Here is a 19,943-nt window from a genome sequence, read left to right on the forward strand (position 1 = left end):
ATGCTCACACACACAAATGCTTGCATGCACTACAGATATTCTCATTTGATTAAAGAGAATGCAAATGAAATGTAAGTTATATATTCGTAATGAATGTTTGGCTCATTACATAATATTTTGGCAGGTGAGATGTGAGCATCGTACAATTTCACAGTTTCTGCTGATATGCAGACTAATGTATTCAACTCATTAACATTTGCATTAGAATCATTAATTTATTTAAATGAATGTAAATACTGTGTATCTGTAATGTATATATATATATATATATATATATATATATATATAAGCAGCACCCAAATTGACCCGACATTTGCTAAGCTAAAATCAGTACTCTAATAAGCATACCAATATATACTGCAGAACACACAAATATAGGGCAAAATATGCACTTAAAAAATGTTTGTTCATATTTTAAACATGTTTCTAAGCTAATACTGTAGTACTCTAATGAGCTCATTTCCAGGACGGAAACCTGCAATGCTTCCCAACAATTGGGATGAAATAAGGTATCTTCGGAGGCAGCATAATGACACGGCCTACCTTTAAAGCCTTTAAACGCCTATGACTAGGAATTGGTACACAGGTGACGTTTCACTGCATTAGTAAGAGTTTCCCGGTCTTTCCCAGGGTCTCCTCTTATGGCGTCGGGGGAACATCGTGCCGTCTTGGTGCGAGCTGGCAGCCGGCAGCTTCATTTTCACCACAGCTGAATTCGTGGAGTGTTTTTCCATTACCGAGCAGAATAAAGCATTTCCTTTCATTCATTTACTGCAGTCTCTGAAGCTTGGACCGGCTCCCCGGAATGTAAACACATGCAGTCTGTAAACAGACTCACACAAACACACACTCGCTCAGATACACACACAAACACACATCCATCTCGCTGTCCTACAACAACATTGTCTGCATTATGCTGTTTTGTGTTCGCCATCTGAATTACCCTAACAACACTGATGAATTAATAAGACATTGTGCATAATTTGGTCGATATGTAGTGGTTTTAAATAATTATTAATTATGCTGATCTTGTACAAATTAGGTCTGCAAGAAGTGCATATTATAAAGTTGATGCCAGTTTGAATCTGGCTCATGTCAAATCCTCATGCATCACTTTCTGTCCTTTCTTTATAACCCAATAAATAATAAAAGCAACAAAAAAAAGTTTTATATTCTGATAAACCAGTAAATGATGATGAATATGCAAAAATATCCATGTTTTGTACAGAGATTCAAATTAGAGCTGCGTTGACATTGACAATATGGATGAATACATTTTAATCGATTTTCATTTTGATGAACATAACAAAACTTCACTAAACATTGTATTGCAGCTCCCATCCAATAAGTCGCAATACGTTTTTTTCTTTGTTAGGTATGTTATGAAACAAAGTCCCAGCTAGCTTTCAAATTCTGTCACTTTTTATTATGAAATTCAAACAATACCGTTTTGTCGCTTTATAATGTGGCGACAGATCGCTGTAGTAGCGCCTCAGTTCAGGCGCACGTGATGTCAACGTGAACAACTCTTCCGTTTAACTAGGCTACTGGCAAGTCTTTGCTACTTGTTAGATCACGAAATAAACAAGAATGAGCATTAAAAGGTATGTTGAAAGATACAGTATAACTTACCGTAATGTATCAGGTCTCATGTAATAATCACTCAATCAGTAGCTGCGTTTCGACCGCGAAAAGACGTTAGTAAAACAGCGTACACAACAGGCCAATGTCACGTGACGATACATTACCTCAGAAACGCTACTCAATGAACAGAAACTCGATAGTTAGCTAGAAAATTAACTCTAGGTAGGAGTATTTTGATGTATGTCACATTTATGGCATGTCAAAATAAATCTATTATGAAAAGTTGTTTCTAGTCACTGTAAATTTCGATGTAGAAACAATTACATCAAGTTGATATAAACGCTGTCTTAAATGTAGGCCTAAATGTTTGTATAACTCATATTGACTTGAACAACTATATAATGCAAACAACCAAAATTAAGCTTTAATCTATTTCCTTGGACATAAAGTTCCTTGGAACTCATGAAAACTAGTTAAATCAACATTTCCTCTCTATGGAGATCCACTAACTAAAAGATTAGCCTATATTTTTTGACCAATGCCGTATGATGGTTTTTGAAGCATTGTAATACAAAGTACTGTTCAGAATACCTTCCATTACGATTTAAACACCTTATTTAAATCATTGTACTACCATTGCCATTGTATTACCATCGAATACTCGTCACATCGTTCACACAGTCCCGGATCGAAAGAGCTAAACAAGCCGCGAGCTTCTATAACCTAGGTTGCTTTAAACACTGACCATCACCTGGGCATCAATATGCCTTCCCAGAATGCTTTGCGCCTGAATCTGTTTCCTAAAATCCAAAAGTCTCATGTTTCAGCTCCATCTGGTCAAAAAAAAAAAAGAAAAAAAAAAGAGGGTACACTCAAAAAACTTTGAATCCCAGAAGAGTAACATTGCAGACGTAATCTGAGGCATGCTGTTTATATTACGACGCAATAAATAAGTGTGCTTTTGGAGAGGCCGAGGTCAGCAGGGAGAATCCGGATGCTTGTTTGCATTCACTGACGCTTACAGTACAAATGAGGTGAAAAAGAAAGGAAGATGAAGAAATATTGAGCTTTGGGGCCATTGTAGGTGAATATTTTGACTTTAGATGTACCACCTTCACAAAAGCTTCAATACTGTTCATGGAAACACAAGCTAAGATAATATATAATATTGCAGTGTCAAGATATATAATGACAGAAGAATTTAGATTTTATTTTGCTACGCAGTACTCTCGTTTGATGTACGAGTTTCAGCTGTAACAAAATGTTTTGCAAAAAGACAGTATAAATGTTAAATATCTAAATGTTTGACTTTAAGAAGACTTTTGCTCAAGCAAAAACCAGTGTTAATTGATTACAGCTAAAATTATGACTTCTGAAAGTTTACTTGGCCTATATCTTAAAGCTGAAAGGAGCAAGAGCTAAACTGTAGACACATTTTTGGCTGCTATATGCAGTTCAAAGTCAAAATAAATCCAGTTTTTAAATGTCTCACTTAGTTATTTTCAATAGCCCATTACTGTTGTGCAATTCAAAGTCCTGGCTTTGCTTAGGGCCCTAAAAATGGTAAACCTATTTAAGCATACGCATTTAAAAAAGTCTTTAGATCATGATAAACATGCATTCAGTCAGCTGTGCCCAAATGTTTGACCAAGAGATATTATATGACACTCATCAGGGGTTTTGATTTACGAAAGAATAAAAAAGATTGTTATTTCTTACCATCTACATCCTAAATAATGCTGGGTTGTTTCAACCCATGTTTGGGTCAAATATGGACAAACCCAAGCGTTGGTAAATTTTTTAATACATTTTAAACCCAATGGATGTGTTTGTCCATATTTGACCCAAACATGGGTTGAAACAACCCACATTTTTAGAGATAGATGATTGACAACTCAACAGACCGTGTTCATTCATATTAGTTATAAGTAATGCAAAAGAGTACTCACAATCATATCGAGGTAAATGCAGGACGACGTGTGCACGGTTTGCGTGTTCTTGGGAATCGAGACGGCATTAATTTGATGTCAAGAAGGAAAATGTGAGTCAGAGGGTTTTTGACATTGCGGCTGCTCAGCCCTCGGCGCCCGAGTCCTGATATCGATAAATGCGCCACAACAAATGGAAGGAAGTCTCATGAAAAGAACTAATTCCCTTGAGCGGGAACAATGTGTTGCAGACCTACAACAGAATTAAAATGAATACAAGCAGCCATTGTGCAGCTGCTTCTAGAAATGTTGATGTTTCGGGGGATCACAAAAAGGCTCTACAGGAATATATATATATATATATATACAGTCAAACCAAAATGTATTCAGATACCTTCAACATTTCTCACATTATCACAGTTTATACAGTTTATTATTACCATAATTTAGAAAATGGTAATAAAATATGACAAGAACTCAGAGGTATCAAATCAGTAGTTAGACTGTCTCACAAATGAATTATGTTGAATAGCTGTCAGCTGTTCAATTTAAGTACACAATTAGATTATACCAATTTAGGTCAACCCATTACCAAGCCATTCTTCATTTTGTTCAGTCTGTGGTGTAAAAAGGTCGCATTAGCAATTAAAGAAAAACAAAAACTTAAGCAAAACATGTCAGGTCAAAGTGTCTGAATCATTTTTGATCCCAAATTTTTATACATTTTACTGGTAGTCACTGTATGAAGAATTTTTGGGTATAATATGTCACAGATTATTTTATTTTGCTATCCTCACTTACATAAATGAACTATAGTGTCCTGCACACACTAGTAAAACAATATCAAAAATTATATCTGGGGTCTGAATATATAATATATATATATAAAACTCTTGTTAAATATAGATTCTCCTCATTTCTGCCATTCCAGTGGTATAATCCCACTCTGTGCCTGACATCACTGTGAATAAGCCTGCGCTTTGCTCCAGCAGCTCTGCTTGTGTTTTGTTAACAGGAGTGGGATTATCACGAACACCCCTGTGCAAACAGCGCCGGTACCTGCAGGGCCGCTGACGGACAACCCATTCAGATCCCGTCTGAGGACACGGCCATCCGTGACAGGAGAGAAAAGCCTCATTAAAGGGAACGAGGCTGGATTTCGTATCCACTTTCACTTAAATCCGTTCAGGGTTGTGACTAGTTCTGGCTGAGAGTTTATGTACACCGCTAAATGAAGGGATGTTCAGACAAGGTGAGCGAGGAAAGGCTGTTTCCTTCTTAATTCTGTTCACGGCTTAAAAATTTGACAACCAAAACACTCTCTTTCTTTGCACTGTGTATCTGCATTTATTATGCATTCTGTGGAAACTAGCTTCCAATTCTTGGCTATTTTTTTGGATTATATTTTATGTTTTTGAGAGATTGATCAACACAGCCCAAAAACTGAAGTGGTCCTTCTGTCTATAGCACCAGTTCTAATACGCACAGTCTTGTATATTAACAGTGCATTTCAATTATATAATAAATGCAAATTTAATGATGACAAATTACTGATTACTTACTTATTTTCCACAATATGTACTCAAAATTCACTTAAACCTATTTTAAGACTGCGCACATTTGATAGATAGATAGATAGATAGATAGATAGATAGATAGATAGATAGATAGATAGATAGATAGATAGATAGATAGATAGATAGATAGATAGATAGATAGATAGATAGATAGATAGATAGATAGACGGTAAGATGGATGGATGGATGGATGGATGGATGGATAGATAGATAGATAGATAGATAGATAGATAGATAGATAGATAGATAGATAGATAGATAGATAGATAGATAGATAGATAGATAGATAGATGGTAAGATGGATGGATGGATGGATAGATAGATAGATAGACGGTAAGATAGACGGTAAGATAGATAGATAGATAGATAGATGGATAGATAGACGGCTAGATAGACGGTAAGATAGATAGATAGATAGATAGATAGATGGTAAGATAGATAGATAGATAGATAGATAGATAGATAGATAGATAGATAGATAGACAGATAGATAGACGGATAGATAGATAAAATGACAGACAGATGGTTTCTGAGATTCACACTTGAAGTGTCTTATCAAAGGCTCCATGTTGCCTGATTTCCTCAATAGAGAACAGCTTAAACAGAGAGTGAAGGATGACCTCAGGTGTCTTTCAGACATTTCAAAGGTGAAAATCTTTATGTGAATATCATCATTAAAAAAGTGAAGGTCTACATCCTACACTTAGTTCTCTTACTTCGGTTTAGAAGCTCTTCATTGACGCAATTCATCTCAACATCAGGTTTCTTGAATATCTCCCTCCCTGCCATCTGTTTTAACTACGGTGACCGGGAGGGGACATGTTCGGTTCACTTAGTTTTTGTCGTGGCCACAACATATAAACTCGTGGGAACGTGATAATATGTTGTTGCCACGAGATATTAATTTCGTGGGAATGTCATATTAAGTTGTGGGAACGTGATAATAAATCGTGGCCACGAGATCATTTTGTTGAGGTAACGACATTATTATGTCGTGGCCACGCGATGTAAAGTAGTGGCCTCGAGATCATATGTTGAGGGAACGATATATTTTTCTCGTATCATATCATATATTATGTTGAGGGTAGCCTACCACACCGGTCAATACTGAAACCATATACAGCAGTCGGAGATGGAGATGACTGATGAAATAACATTTTACTTTGAATTAGGAATGTCATATAAAGATATAGTGCGGTCTCTGGCATTAAGACATGGGTACGTAAGTGAAAGACACCTGAAGCGCATTCTTAAGTTGAATGGGCTTTTTCATCGAAAATGTGCTTGCTTGATCACAAATAAAGTCCCGTTTAAGGTAATAAACAAAAACAAATTATGAGAAACTTAAATGAACAAATAACTAAGTATATTATGACCGGGGTAAAAGGAGGAGCCCGTATCGCATGTGCAGATTCGGTTCCCACATGTTATAAAACTGGTAGCCACGAGAAACGGATGTCGTTCGCTCAACATATTAAGTCGTGGCCACGAGAAACGGATGTCGTTCGCTCAACATATTAAGTCGTGGCCACGAGAAACGGATGTCGTTCGCTCAACATATTAAGTCGTGGCCACGAGAAACGGATGTCGTTCGCTCAACATATTAAGTCGTGGCCACGAGAAACGGATGTCGTTCGCTCAACATACGATCTCGTGCCCACGAGATATTATGACGTTCCCACGACTTAATATCACGTTCCCACGAGTTTATATGTTCAAAACTAAGTGAACCGAACATGTCCCCTCCCGCTCACCGTATTTAACAGACGTGAAGCCTCTCTCTCGTCATACTCTTACAGGAAGGGTCCAGAATGAACTTTTTCCACACCTGCCGTCGGCAAGTTTAGTGGTACTACTTATAACTGGTCATGAAAATATTTCATTATAGCATTTAGTCCCTATGGCAGAGATGCAAAAAAGAATCCAATACTAGTGAAACATCACATTATAAAACATCAAAACACTAAGGGGAATCTTTAATTTACCTCATTTCAAGTGTACAATATTTAGCATAAATACATATTTCTTTTTCCGTATTTTTATGGGGTCTTTATCTTAGCCTTGTGTTAACTGCTCTCCTGCCAGGCGCTTAAAATAGACGCCTGTCTGAGACACTCAGGATTTTACACGTGCATGTGAAGATTCAGCAAAGCACGAGGTGCAACACTGACACTGAGTTTTGTTGAAAACATTCAGAATATCATACGTTTCTTTGGAACGTTCTGGCAAGGATCTCTCAACAAACGTTCCTCCAGTAACATTAACGGAACGTTTTTTTTTGTTTGATCTAGTAGGGTAAACATTAGCATAAAAATACACCATTCATGGAACGTTCATCTAATGTTTGTCTTTTAAATGTTATACTTGTTACTTTTGAATGTTCTCTTAACATTCTGAAACATTCCTATAATGTTTGCAAAATGATACAAATGGAACGTTCCATTAAAAAAACGTTTTTAGAATGTTCAAAAAACTGGAAGTTTTAAACGGTCAGTTAACGTTCCGAAATAACTTAGCAAAACATACTTAGAGCATATTTTTGTTAGCTGGGTATATGTTAATTTTTTACTAATCCTAACTGAACTCCTAAAACGGAACAGAACGCACGGTGTTAAAAACACAAAACGCGGTCGTTTAATGCATTAATCCAACTCTGTTTTCACCATAAAAGGCTTCAATTAAGATGCATTTCCTCCCTCCTCATGTGACATTGACACGTTTAACTAGGAAGGCATTCACGCGCTCTCGCTAACACCTACAGATGTGGTCTCCACACTTCCTCTGAAGCTGACCGCACCATCAGTGTAAACTCTTAATGATCTAAACCCAGCAGTGTCACTTCTGGCTTAGTAATTGTACGTTAGAGCGTAAAGCGCACACAGGCTATGTATATACCTCCAGCCCAACCCGCTAATTAGCGGAGGCATGTTTGCTTTCCTTCTGTCTGCTAACGATGCCTTCGACGAGGAAAAAACCACCCGTCCTGACTGCTAACAGTCACCAACCATTATATCAGAGAGAAAAGCTGTTCCACTCCAACTGCCTTTCATTTGAAGAAATACGCTTGACTCTTCGTGATATAGTGTCTTAACACTGAGGTAAATCATTTTATTAATCATTCATTTGTCTTGTTTTTCAATAAAAATATCGTGACATACTTTAAAACAAGATACATTTACTTGTGAAGCAAGATTGTGTAAGACAATAGGAGATATTTGATAGATGTTTGTTAGCATGACGCAAACATGGTTATACCATGTTGTGAATAATGGTAATCATTCAGTAATGTGGTGTATATCAAAGTACATTTACAGTAAAAAAATATATATGACCAATAAGTCATGACAACATTTGTTTTTGCATTACTTAAAGGTGCTTAGTTAAGTGTTAAGTTAAACAGTTATTCTACTTTAGAATGTGAGTTCCGTGTCGGAATGTCTGTTTTTGTTTTGATCTGTGTGATCCCGCCCACTGCCAATTTACCCAATAGTATTTCGCCAGTTGGTGGAACACACAGCGTATTGCAGCCATTGAAGTGAGCAAATGAACTGGATCCAAAATCGCAGATTCTACCCATCCTAAAAATTATGCATTACAGTGTAAGGCTTATCGCTTTCCACTGTCAATTGGGCTTATTCTGTTGCGTGTCGTCAGTCGGTAAAAACCTCTGAAAATGATCACGGTAGCAGAAAGTCTGTGCTTTTCGGGTTTTGTACACTTAAGACACATGAACAGTAAACATACTTCGCCATGTGGCCAACTATAAACGCTGCCTCAAAAATGCACACTCCACTTTGGGACAAAAATGGAATATTGAAAGGGAAAACTGGGAGACTTTCTGGATTGTGGGTTAAATGGAGAGAAAGCGAGATATTTGTGAAAAAGACAGATAAGAAAATAGACTTTTAGAACCTTTAAACAACAAGGCGGGAAAAGACTGGCTAGATGCATTAAACAGAAAAGCCCAAAAACATCTACATCCACAATAAAACTTCACCAAAGCCACAATAAAACAACTATACATGAAACAGCTTAATATAACAACCACCAAAGTCTCATTTCGCCAAAACAGAGAGACACAATATTGCAAATGTCAGTTTTTCTGTCATTGCTCTGGATGGAATAGTTGTTTATATTAACTTTGCCTGAGATGCTTCTCCTGAAAGAAAGAAGTAAATATTGGTGTCATAAAAATATAGTTGTATATATGTGACCCTGGATCACGTCACCAGTCACGAGTCGCACGGGTATATTTGTGGCAATAGCCAACGATACATTGCATGGGTCAAAATTATCCATTTTTCTTATATCATTAGGATATTAAGTAAAGATCATGTTCCATGAAGATATTTTGTAAATTTCCTACCGTAAATATATAAAACATTTATTTTTGTGAGTGAATGCAGCACAGTCGTGAACATAAATGGACAACTTTAATGGCGATTTTCTCAGTGTTTCGATTTCTTTGCACCCTCAGATTCCAGATTTTCAAATAGTCGTATCTCGACCAGATATTGTCCTATCCTAACAAACCATACATCAATGGACAGCTTATTTATTCAGCTTTTAAATGATGTATACATCTCAATTTCAGAAAATTGACCCATTTGACTGGTTTTGTGGTCCAGGGTCACATATAGATATATAAATGCGAATGATGATAGGATTTGATGAGAAATCCTGAGATCTCTGACTTCTGATCGTTGAGTCTTTTTCCTCAAGAGGAAAATTTGAAAAGCAGAAAAAGTTTCCAAATGTTGTGAATGTAATATTACTGTTTAGGAGAAAAGATCTCAGTGTTTTTTCTTTCCAATTGATGGCTCAGATATGTTGTTTTTGCAAGGATTTGATGATAAATGTTTGAAGATGACAATGAAATTACATTTGATTACAGATTTTTGTGTCTCAGCAAATCCTAATTTAAGACATTAAAATCTCCTGTGAAACTCTAGAAGAGAGGTGTGTGAGAATACTGGGGTCTTTTTCCTCAAGAGAAAAAAGAGAAGCAGGAGAGACGTCAATCATCCTCCATTCAATCTCATGCAGTCTGGGAGAAAACACTGAGACATTACAGAGATCCCAAATTACTTTTGATTCTAGATTTTGGTGTCTTGGCAAATAAGCACAGTTTGAGACATTAAAATGTCCTCTGAAACCCTAAAGGAGACAAACACGCGCTCTTAACTCATGAGAGACATTTGAGAAGCATGAAACTTTGGCAAGTCATTTTCTCCATTCAGTCTAGGAAAAACAACTGAGGGAATACTGAGATCTCAGTGTGTGTGTGTTGTACAAATGCATGTTCAGATCATTTGTTTTTGGAAGAATTTGATGATAAACTTTTGAAGTTTCATATTGAAATTCTCTTGATTATAGATTGATGTCTGAGCACAGTTTGAAACATTAAAATGTCCTCTGAAACCATTAAGGAGACACTGAAACACTTTTAACTCAAGAGAAACATCTGAGAAGCATAAAACTTTGGCAATTTTCTCCATTCAACCTCATTTATTCATTTAGCAGATGCTTTTATCCAAAGCGACTTACAAATGAGAACAATAGAAGCAGTTAAACTAACAATAGGACAACAATATGCAAGTGCTTTGACCCTTCCCGGTTTAATCTTCCCGGTATGTGTATTATTTTATTTTTTTATTTTTTTAAAGATAATAGATATAGAATAGAAGATAAAGTGTTAGTATTAATGGGTCAAGTGTTGGGTTCTGTTCAAATGCATCCTCATATAATTTGTTTTTGGGAGAGTTTAAAATGAAACATTAAAATCACTTTTGATAATATGTTGGTGTCTGAGCACAGTTTGAGGCATTAGGATGTTCTTTGGAAATCTTTAAAAAAAAGACACCTTTTTTCCCTCAAGAGAAACATCCGAGAAGCATAAACCTACATTTTCTCCATTTAATCTGGCAGTCTATAAGCAAAACCCAGCGATAATAAAGAGATCTCATTCACTAGTTCTCTCCTACAGGGTTGTTTCAGATATTCTCTAAACCGAAGCGCTGAGAGATCATCCGTCCCCGCCTCTGACAAGGCCATTGCTCCAGACTTACAAAAGAATACTCCAACTTCATTGAGTGAAAGGCAACACAAAGCAAACAAACCCCCAAACCGCTGTCACGCCACCCCTCCCCGGCAGGCCTCCTTCTCGGGCTCCTGCTATTCAAGGGAAATGTGTATTTCCCACACTGGAGTTGTCCAGCAGGGTCTGCTTGGCAGGGGTTTTGCCTCGGGGTGAACGGGGAGACGGACTAGAGGTTACATCAACACACACACCGCTGTGGCATGTCACAAACTCACCGCCGGTTGCCTTGGCACTGTTAGCCAGCAGATCCGGGCCAGAAACACTCAGAAGTGGTGGACGGCAAAAAGTCCTTCTGCACCTCAAGAAAACCAGCGTTTTTTCGTATTCCTTTCTCTTCGAGTCATTTACTGCACATGGGGTTTTAAAAGCATCCTTATTCCAGTAACAATGAATTATGATCATCTTACGGTGCTGGTAACCTGCAGTTACGCTGACACCGGTGAAGGATCTGGCGAACATCTGCGTTTAATAAATACTGACCTGACAAACGGCACACTTTAATCACTCGCTGTTTTATATGCCACTGATGCGTTTGATGATCAAAACATTCACATCCAGACTGAATGAAAAAGAACCAATGAATGACGAAAGAAGATCGTGACATTTTACAAATTTGTTAAGAATGGTTAACTAACAACAAATTCATTTAACCTTAGTTTGTTAACTTAAACATCTGATAAATATTCTTAAATGGACCTGAGCTAACATGAACGTACAAGGAACAGTTGTATTTGATTAACTAAAGTTAACGGTAATACATTCTGTAACAAATAAGCACTCGGTTAGTGTTACCGAAATAATGAATGAATGAACCAACCAGTGAATGAAAAAGTGTCAGAGCAACATAAAGAGGAAAAAAAGAAAACATAGAGCAAACAGATTAATGAAAAGAAGGAAGAATGAAAGCACAACAGTAAATGAACAAATTAAAGAAATGAAGAAAGAACAAAGGAAAAAGAACCAATAAATAAAAAAGAGACAGACAGACAGATGATAGATAGATAGATAGATAGATAGATAGATAGATAGATAGATAGATAGATAGATAGATAGATAGATAGATCAAAGCAAAAGTGAATAGGCATACAACAGGGTTACAGAAAAAAATGACAGAAAGCAAACTAAGAAAGAATTTTTTTTTTTTTTAAAGATCGATATAAACTCTGCAACTACTGTGCAATTTCCCTCTCCATTATGTTGTTTCAGTGCATTATCACAAACTCAACAGTTCTGCCATGACATCTGGAGCACAAAAAGCAGAACCACTTCCAATTCTCTCTCTCTCTACACACACACACGCAGCGCTGACCTGAGCGTCTAGCGGTGATGAACAGGTGCAGGACATTAGGCCCGACGCTGCCACCTTCCCCTGGAAGATGTGCGTAAATCCTTGTTGTGGAAAATGAAAGAGTGAAAGCAGTTCTAATTACAAAATGTAAATATTGAGTTTTCCCACAATGGGAAGCAGACCACCCAAGATGAACAACAACCCCCAGCTCCCTCCCTCCCTCCCGCTCTCTTTCTCTCTGTCGTCCGCATGGCCCGTCAGGAAAACCTTCTGAGCATCGGCAATACACACATGCCAGACATGAACATATGCACACGAGCGTTCGCTGACATCATCGCGTCATGCTTGCGTAACAGTCCATTAGCCGGGACCTCCAAACGAAACAAAACGCAATTCCTGCAGTCCTCATGCAGAAGCGTGGTGAACACCCAGAGGTTTACTGCGCGCTTTCAGGCTCTAGATCACGATCAAGTCTCAGGTGAACGTCAAATACTTGACTTTATGGTGCTAAATGCCTTTAAATGGCCTCCGTGAGACTGTTTTCCATATGGAACTGCGCAACATGTGGTCGGCATGGATGGAGCCCCAGGAGTCGCCATTTGTTGACGTTTGTGCGGAGAGCATGTCGCTGAGTGATGGGGAATGGAGGTGAATGAGTGCTCAGCTGGGATCTAGATCTCCTCAATCTGACGTCGAGATGTCTTTATTCTGAGAGCGTTCTAGAGACACTGAAAAACGCTCAAAATCGCCTTCGTCACCAATAGATCTACACGGGTTCCAAAAGAACGTTTTCACAGTGATGTCATAGAAGAACCATTTTGGGTTCCTTTCAGTGAACAGTTCTTAAAAGAACCAAAAAAAAAAAAAAGGTAAAGGTAAAATAAAGCTACTTTATTGGCATCGATGGTTCCATTTAGAACCTTTAACATCCATGGAATCTTTGCATTGGACAAAAGGTTCTTTAGATTATTAAAATGGTTATTTTAACACTGAAAGGTTCTTTGGGGAACCTTTATTTTTAAGAATAGTCTGAAGAACATTTTAATAATCTAAAGAACCATTTTTTTTAAACTCCAAAGCTCTTTCAGTGCAATGGAAAGGTATACCATGGATGTTAAAGGTTCTTAATGTAACCATCAAAGCCAACAAATAACATTTATTTTTAAGAGTTTAGTCTGTTCTTACAGCCAAATGTTGATGAAACTGACTACATAAGTTCATTAACATGCTCACAAACATAATGCATCACTGAGTTTAAAAACATGATGAAATCCATATCAATCCATAAAAGTGCCTGAATTTGAGTTTTATGAACATCTGAAGTAATTTGCCATCACAGGCTGCTTTTGATGAAATAGTTAGACATTATTTAATATATAACTAATACAATTCACAGAAAACATATTAATAAAATGCATGGAATGGTTCCAGCTCATCTGTGTGTGTCATATAATATGTCATACTGTGAATAAATCATTTAAATCATGACCCTGTTCTACAGGTGCTTTAGACGGATCTGCAGATAAATCCAACAAACCCCACAAGTTAAGAAAACCCTGTGATCATTTGTTTATAATTATAACTTTTTGGGATTTTGGGCTGTGCCCTCTGGACTCGAGGTTGCTTTACTCAAGAACACATTTAGAGAGTTTTATCCAGTTGTGTAAGCAGCCCTAATTGCTAAGTCAGTCAAAATGCAGAACAAAAAAAAACATGCAAAACAAAATTTGACAACATTCAATGAGCAAAAACGTACAAAAACGAGCATAAGAAAGAGAGCGAGCAGGATTGGTTTCTTCAACATCTAGTAAACGTACAAAAAAAGCTCTATTTTTTACAGTCTGGTGCATCATAATCGCTGTCAAGAAGAAAATGAATCCATCATGAAATTCCCCACAGGCATTATAATAAACACACCTGCACAGTATAGTTCAAAGATGTTAAAAATACCCGTTTAAGTCTACTTCAGCGCCGTGTTTGGGGAAACTGTGTCCCATAAGTTGTTGTTACTGAGCACAAATCATCAAACAGGAGTAATTCCTCAGCCAGAAGGAGATCATGATCATGTGGAGGATCGAGAGGGAAACTTACCTTGCGGGTTTCTGCTGACAGAAGCTCCGGCTGGCCACTGGACAAAGACGATCAGAGAGACGCTGAATAATCCAACATACATCAACATCATATCACACACACCTTGAGCCTTCACACAGAGACTGATTCAATAAAAGCGCACAGCTGCGAGACTGTGAGTCCAAGCGTGGATGAAGCTTTATTCCCGGCGCTGCTGCTGTGAATATGAGAAAGAGAGAGAGAGAGAGAGAGTGTGTGTGTGAGTGTGTGTGTGTGTGTGTGTGTGTGTGTTTTATTTCTCGGTCTTGTGGAGACTGTGCGCGCGGAGATCAGGAGGAGAAACACGGTCGAGTTGAGCGCTCATGATCTTCAGTCCTTCAGGAGAGAGAGAGAGAGAGAGAGAGAGAGAGAGAGAGAGAGAGAGAGAGAGAGGAAGGGGGAGGAGAGATGCACAACAGCGCATTGCTCTCTTTCTCTCTCTATGGATTTGTATTGGTAAAAGTAAAATAAATAAAAATGAAAAGTTCCATCCCCACACACACACACACACACACACAAAACTGAATGCAAACTAATTAATAGACCATTTGATGATTTTGCCAATTATTTAAATCTAAGAACACAACAGTGTAAAACACATCATTTGTCTGCTAATTGGTGAGGCTACATGAGAAAATTAAACACTGCATTATTATTTTATATGCTGATTTTAAAAGGGCATGATTGTGGTTGTGATGTGAATGTTGCTTCAATGTGATGTTACATGCATTAAAAGGCTATTTTCGGTCACTTTAATTGGTAACACTTTATTTTACAGTGTCCTTGTTACTTGTAGTAACTATAGTAATTACTATAAATTATGCATAATTACATGTAACAGATGTAGTTAATTAATACTCAAATGTATAATTTCACTGTAACAAGGACACCTTATTTTAAGGTGACGCAGTTATACCTTACTACATGTAGGCTACTTACTATAGTAATAACAGTAAATTATGCATAATTACAACTAACTAACTAACCCTAACCCTAACCGTAACTCCATAGTGAGTACATGTAGTTAATTTAGATTACTCAGTACTTATATAAGTAAGTTGCCTATGTAAATACGTCACCTTAAAATAAAGTGTAACTCTATTTTCTTATTGTAGTTATTGCTTCAGCAAATTATACTTCTTTTAAGTTTTAAATGCTGTTGCCCTCGGGCTTGAAAAGTTCAAATTTGGCAGCAGACAAAAGCAGCTCCATTTACAAAAGTATGTGCCAATAATTCAAAAAAATGTATTTATATTATATCCGTATTGATTTACTTGTCTCTAAATGGTTTATTTAAGTGTTTATTGATATTTTTAAATGCACATCCTGTCCTAAGCATTCAATGACAAATTAGGACAGGGGGGAGTTGGGTCACGTTAAACCAGTGCAGTTTGCTTTATCAATGTCTCCAAGTGCACATACGAGTCTCTCTCTTTCTGACCTTGCAGGAATTCACAACCAGCGGAGGGAGGGGCTTCGGGTGAGTGGGGGGTTGCCATGGAAACGGCTCCCGCGGGGGCAACGGAGGTCAGACACTCCGGGATCCACGTGCAACTCGTGGATTCTCTCTCATCTCACCGCAAACTTCTGAAACCACGCGCAGCAGAGACTCTTCACAGACTCTAGGGCACTTGAGTCATGTTGGGCAACTGATTTAGCATATTTTGGGCTTTAAGGCTGCGTCGATCCGTCTCCCAGACTCGCATCCTCAAGGCATTCGCTTTCCAGCTGCTCGCGCATCCCACGTACTGAAAGACTGTAGGCCGCGAGAATAATCGTGTCAGAACAGGCCTGCTCAAACACAAAAATGATTCAGTGTTTTTGAGAGCAGACAATTAACCCCTACAACAATTAAAAAAGGCATGCCAGAGGTGTGACTTCATGCTAAAACTCATTAAGCAGATGGAAAAAAACAAACTTAGCCAAACTTGTCTGAAGGGTCCTTCGCGACTTCAGACATCTGGTGCGATTACGGCTCGCTTTTACCTTTGGCATTTCTGCCGGTTTCATAACGGGGAATTTACCATGGCTTTTGTCCTGGAGAACAAGTCGTCATTATTCACACATCCAAACAAAGTGAATGAGATACTCAGTCTTTTTTGGAAAGACAACCGGTGTGCGTTCAAAATTGCCAGATAATTGCATTCCTCTGGCTTTCACGTTAACACAGGGTCACTCCTCCGTAGTGTTCGTGGAATAACAGATTCCTTGCTTTCATTAAACATTCTGCTCCAGCTTTCTCCAAACTTCCTCGTCCTGTCAAGCCCCAGTACAGTTCAACAAAGGCAGAGGGAGGCAAGCTTCAGCCTGTCCCGCTCCATCATTACTGCACTCGCCGAAGTTACTGTTTAGTTTTTATATGCTTCGCCTTTTTTAAACGAACTGCTTCGTACTTGGTTCGCATGACTTCACCTCTCTGCACACTGTAATATTCTCGATGTGTGGCGTGCATTTGTCACGATGTGAGAACTGGGTCACAACACAAAGCTTTCAAACACCATCCCTTCAGCACCAAATCTATTCCTCAAAGACATATTTATTTTGAAATTTGGTAAAAGCATGCTTAATTTAGTTACTATGCATGCTTTCTTGAACAACTGATGATCTGATGCTCTGGATCAGAGAAAACCTTACGTTTTCCCTATATAAACCTCTAAATAAAACTTGATGCAAAGTGATTGATTTCTGTATTGTGTGTCTGGAAAAAAAACTCAGGTGACACAAAAATCGTCATTTAGCGTCATCGGAGGCTTGTTTGTCCAGAGGCGAGAGACTACAGCCAGCAGGAGGAGCTCGATCCGCATGTTTTCGTTCCGCCCATAGGGGGATCTCACGATAAAACGGCGTATTTTCAGTTTCGAGTCGACTAGTAGCCTAGCTGTATCATTTCTCCCGATACTGTCCTCTGTAACCGGTAGGCGTGGCTTGGGAGTGGCCTCGTCGGGCAGCGAAGCAAGTGCATTCTGGGAGTCGTTGTCTTTCATCCACATGAGCCAAAAATACATTTTCTGGCTTTTCTCAGTCTAGAAGGCACCAACTTCTAAAATAATTTCACATTTCTACTACATAAATGACACAATTTAAATACACATTCATCTTTCCATCTGTGAAATAGCCCTTTAAATTATTAAACTTTTGATATATAAGAAGTTATTTCATGAAACTCTAGATGGCACAGGCTGTTTGATCTGATCAACCTTCAAATACTAGTCAGCATTTGCTGTAGCAGTTGCAGTGCGCTTTCAGAAACCCTCCACCTTCCCCAGCTCCACCTGTATAGATCTGCTACGGTTAATTCATGTACAATTGTAATATTGTACAGCAGCGTGACGTGTATGTATTGGAAGTAGCAAGTCCCGTACTTGCTCTGCAGCAGCAGATATAACCATCAGCAACAGCAATAACCAACAGCAGAAATAACAGCAATAACCAACAGCACCATAATCAACAGTAGCAATAGCGATAAACAAGATCAAAAGCAGCAGATCTATTCCACGAACACCAAACATATCAACACTGTCATATCCATTGCCATGCCAAAGACTTGTGTGCTCGTGTGCCATGACAGAAATGTATATATTACAGACTACAGACGTATCCATTTGAGCTCAAATCATTCTATAGAACATGATAATACGTTGTTTAGCTCCAGTAGCCTACTCTTGTCATTAAAGCTAAATGGAGAGATAAATATTGTTTTCAACATAAATGAGAAAATGCAAATTAGAAGCATTTTCACTCATGGTCTGAGACGTGCTGTATGTCTCTGCCACATACTTTCACATTAGTCACACCGGTCGAATGGACCACACAGTGGACAGATGTTTTGCAACATCAGGCAGGATATTTTGATTGTCTTGTAAGCTCCATCAACCTGGATTTGCCCACACAGTTTCTGAGTATACTGGAGTCTGAGTCATGCAATTAGACTAAACCAAACGCAGTCTCGCTACATCTCAGAAAGACACACTCAGAAAGCCGACACGATTCCCTCTTTATCTGCTTGATGGGATTCTGACTCAACTGATTTGAATCTTTCCAAAGGAGAAACAGATTCGAAAGATTGCGGAAAGCATCAATTGGATTTATGTAATCTGATGGAAACTCCAGGTGGGCTCTAGGGACATCTAGAGGTCATACCGAGCAGCACAACATCCAACTGATGATGATGAGCATAAGATAGAAATGTGAAGAAAAACACTTTAAACATAACATTCAGTCCTTATTTATACACCTTCAAAAAATGTGAAAATGTGCAGGTGTTCGGCAAGGTTTTGATGCATGGCAGGTCATAGTGATCCTCTGTAAAGCTTCCAAACCTACACAAACCATTATTAAAAATGTCCATATAAAATACAGGATTAAAGCTACATGGAATAAATTACAAGTCAGTGTATGGTGGAGATGCTGCTATAATGTAGATGTGGGTTTGTTTTAGATCAGATGATGCGATGTGTTTTGGCCGGAGTACAGTCACGAGTCACAACATCGTCTGGTATTCTGGTGGAAACTCCTCTGGACACAATTAAACAATATCTGACTAAGATTAAAGCTATTTTCCAAAACCTAGTGAAGAGCATTTTAAGGCATCATAGGCCCTAAAATCAGCTTTAAACCACAGGTGACATGTCAATTTTTTGATTTACATAAACTACAATTGGTGTGTGTGTGTGTGTGTGTGTGTTAAGTATGTCAAACTCAACTAATGGCAAACTCAAGTCAAATGTGAGTCGTCTCTCTTGTCTGCATCACTTTATCTGTGTAGCACTTCTTCCATTTCAATTAGACACTCCCTTAGAAGGGACCGAAACACAATGAAGCAGCTCCAATATAGCTTATATTTGTCTCTAATGAGCCAATAAACCAAAGTAAGCAGTAATTGTGTTGCACCCTTAGGCCTGGAGGAGGGTTTCATCTGAGTTCAGCTGTGAGGGTAATTGCTGGAGATATGAGCTCAAAAGATTATCTTTGTTGATTGCTCTGGTAATCAGCTACTGTAAGTAGGCCTACATGTTCTCATGAGGACCCGGCCTACCTGTGGGATGAGGCACTCGGGCCTGCAAAGATCATACGGGCGCACAAGGAAAGTAATCCCATGATATCATTCCTCTCTGATGTTTTTCTAGTACAACATGTCTCCTCAAGCCTTCAACTATTAGTTAAAGCAGCTTTGAAGGGTTAGCCGTATTGCTAATTTGCCAAAGAAGCCACTGAATTAAACCACCGCCAGCTCCTTCGACCACACTCTTTTCCCCACCGGGGTTTAACTGGTTAGCTTCAGCATTTAGATGATTACCAGTAGGGGTTGAACTACACAATTCTGTGGACAATAATTACACCTACAATACACTTCTCAA

The 19,943-nt window shown here is 38.3% G+C and overlaps 1 protein-coding gene across 5 annotated transcripts in view; it reads right to left on the bottom strand.

Annotated features, from left to right (window-relative positions):
* Window positions 1-14,933, bottom strand: part of scube3 (signal peptide, CUB domain, EGF-like 3) — a 117,573-nt gene extending 102,640 nt beyond the window's left edge. For 2 of the 5 annotated variants that reach the window (XM_084427783.1, XM_084427781.1), the window contains exon 1: window positions 14,569-14,876. In XM_084427783.1, the coding sequence (XP_084283909.1) occupies window positions 14,569-14,659 (91 nt within the window). In that variant the 5' untranslated portion in view covers window positions 14,660-14,876. Of the gene's footprint in view, window positions 1-14,568 lie in introns of all 5 variants that reach the window. The other 3 variants (XM_084427779.1, XM_084427782.1, XM_084427780.1) reach the window with 3 other exon arrangements.
* Between the last annotated feature and the right edge of the window lie 5,010 nt (window positions 14,934-19,943).

Source organism: Rutilus rutilus, assembly GCF_951802725.1.
Source record: "Rutilus rutilus genome assembly, chromosome: 13".
Lineage (NCBI taxonomy): Eukaryota > Metazoa > Chordata > Actinopteri > Cypriniformes > Leuciscidae > Rutilus > Rutilus rutilus.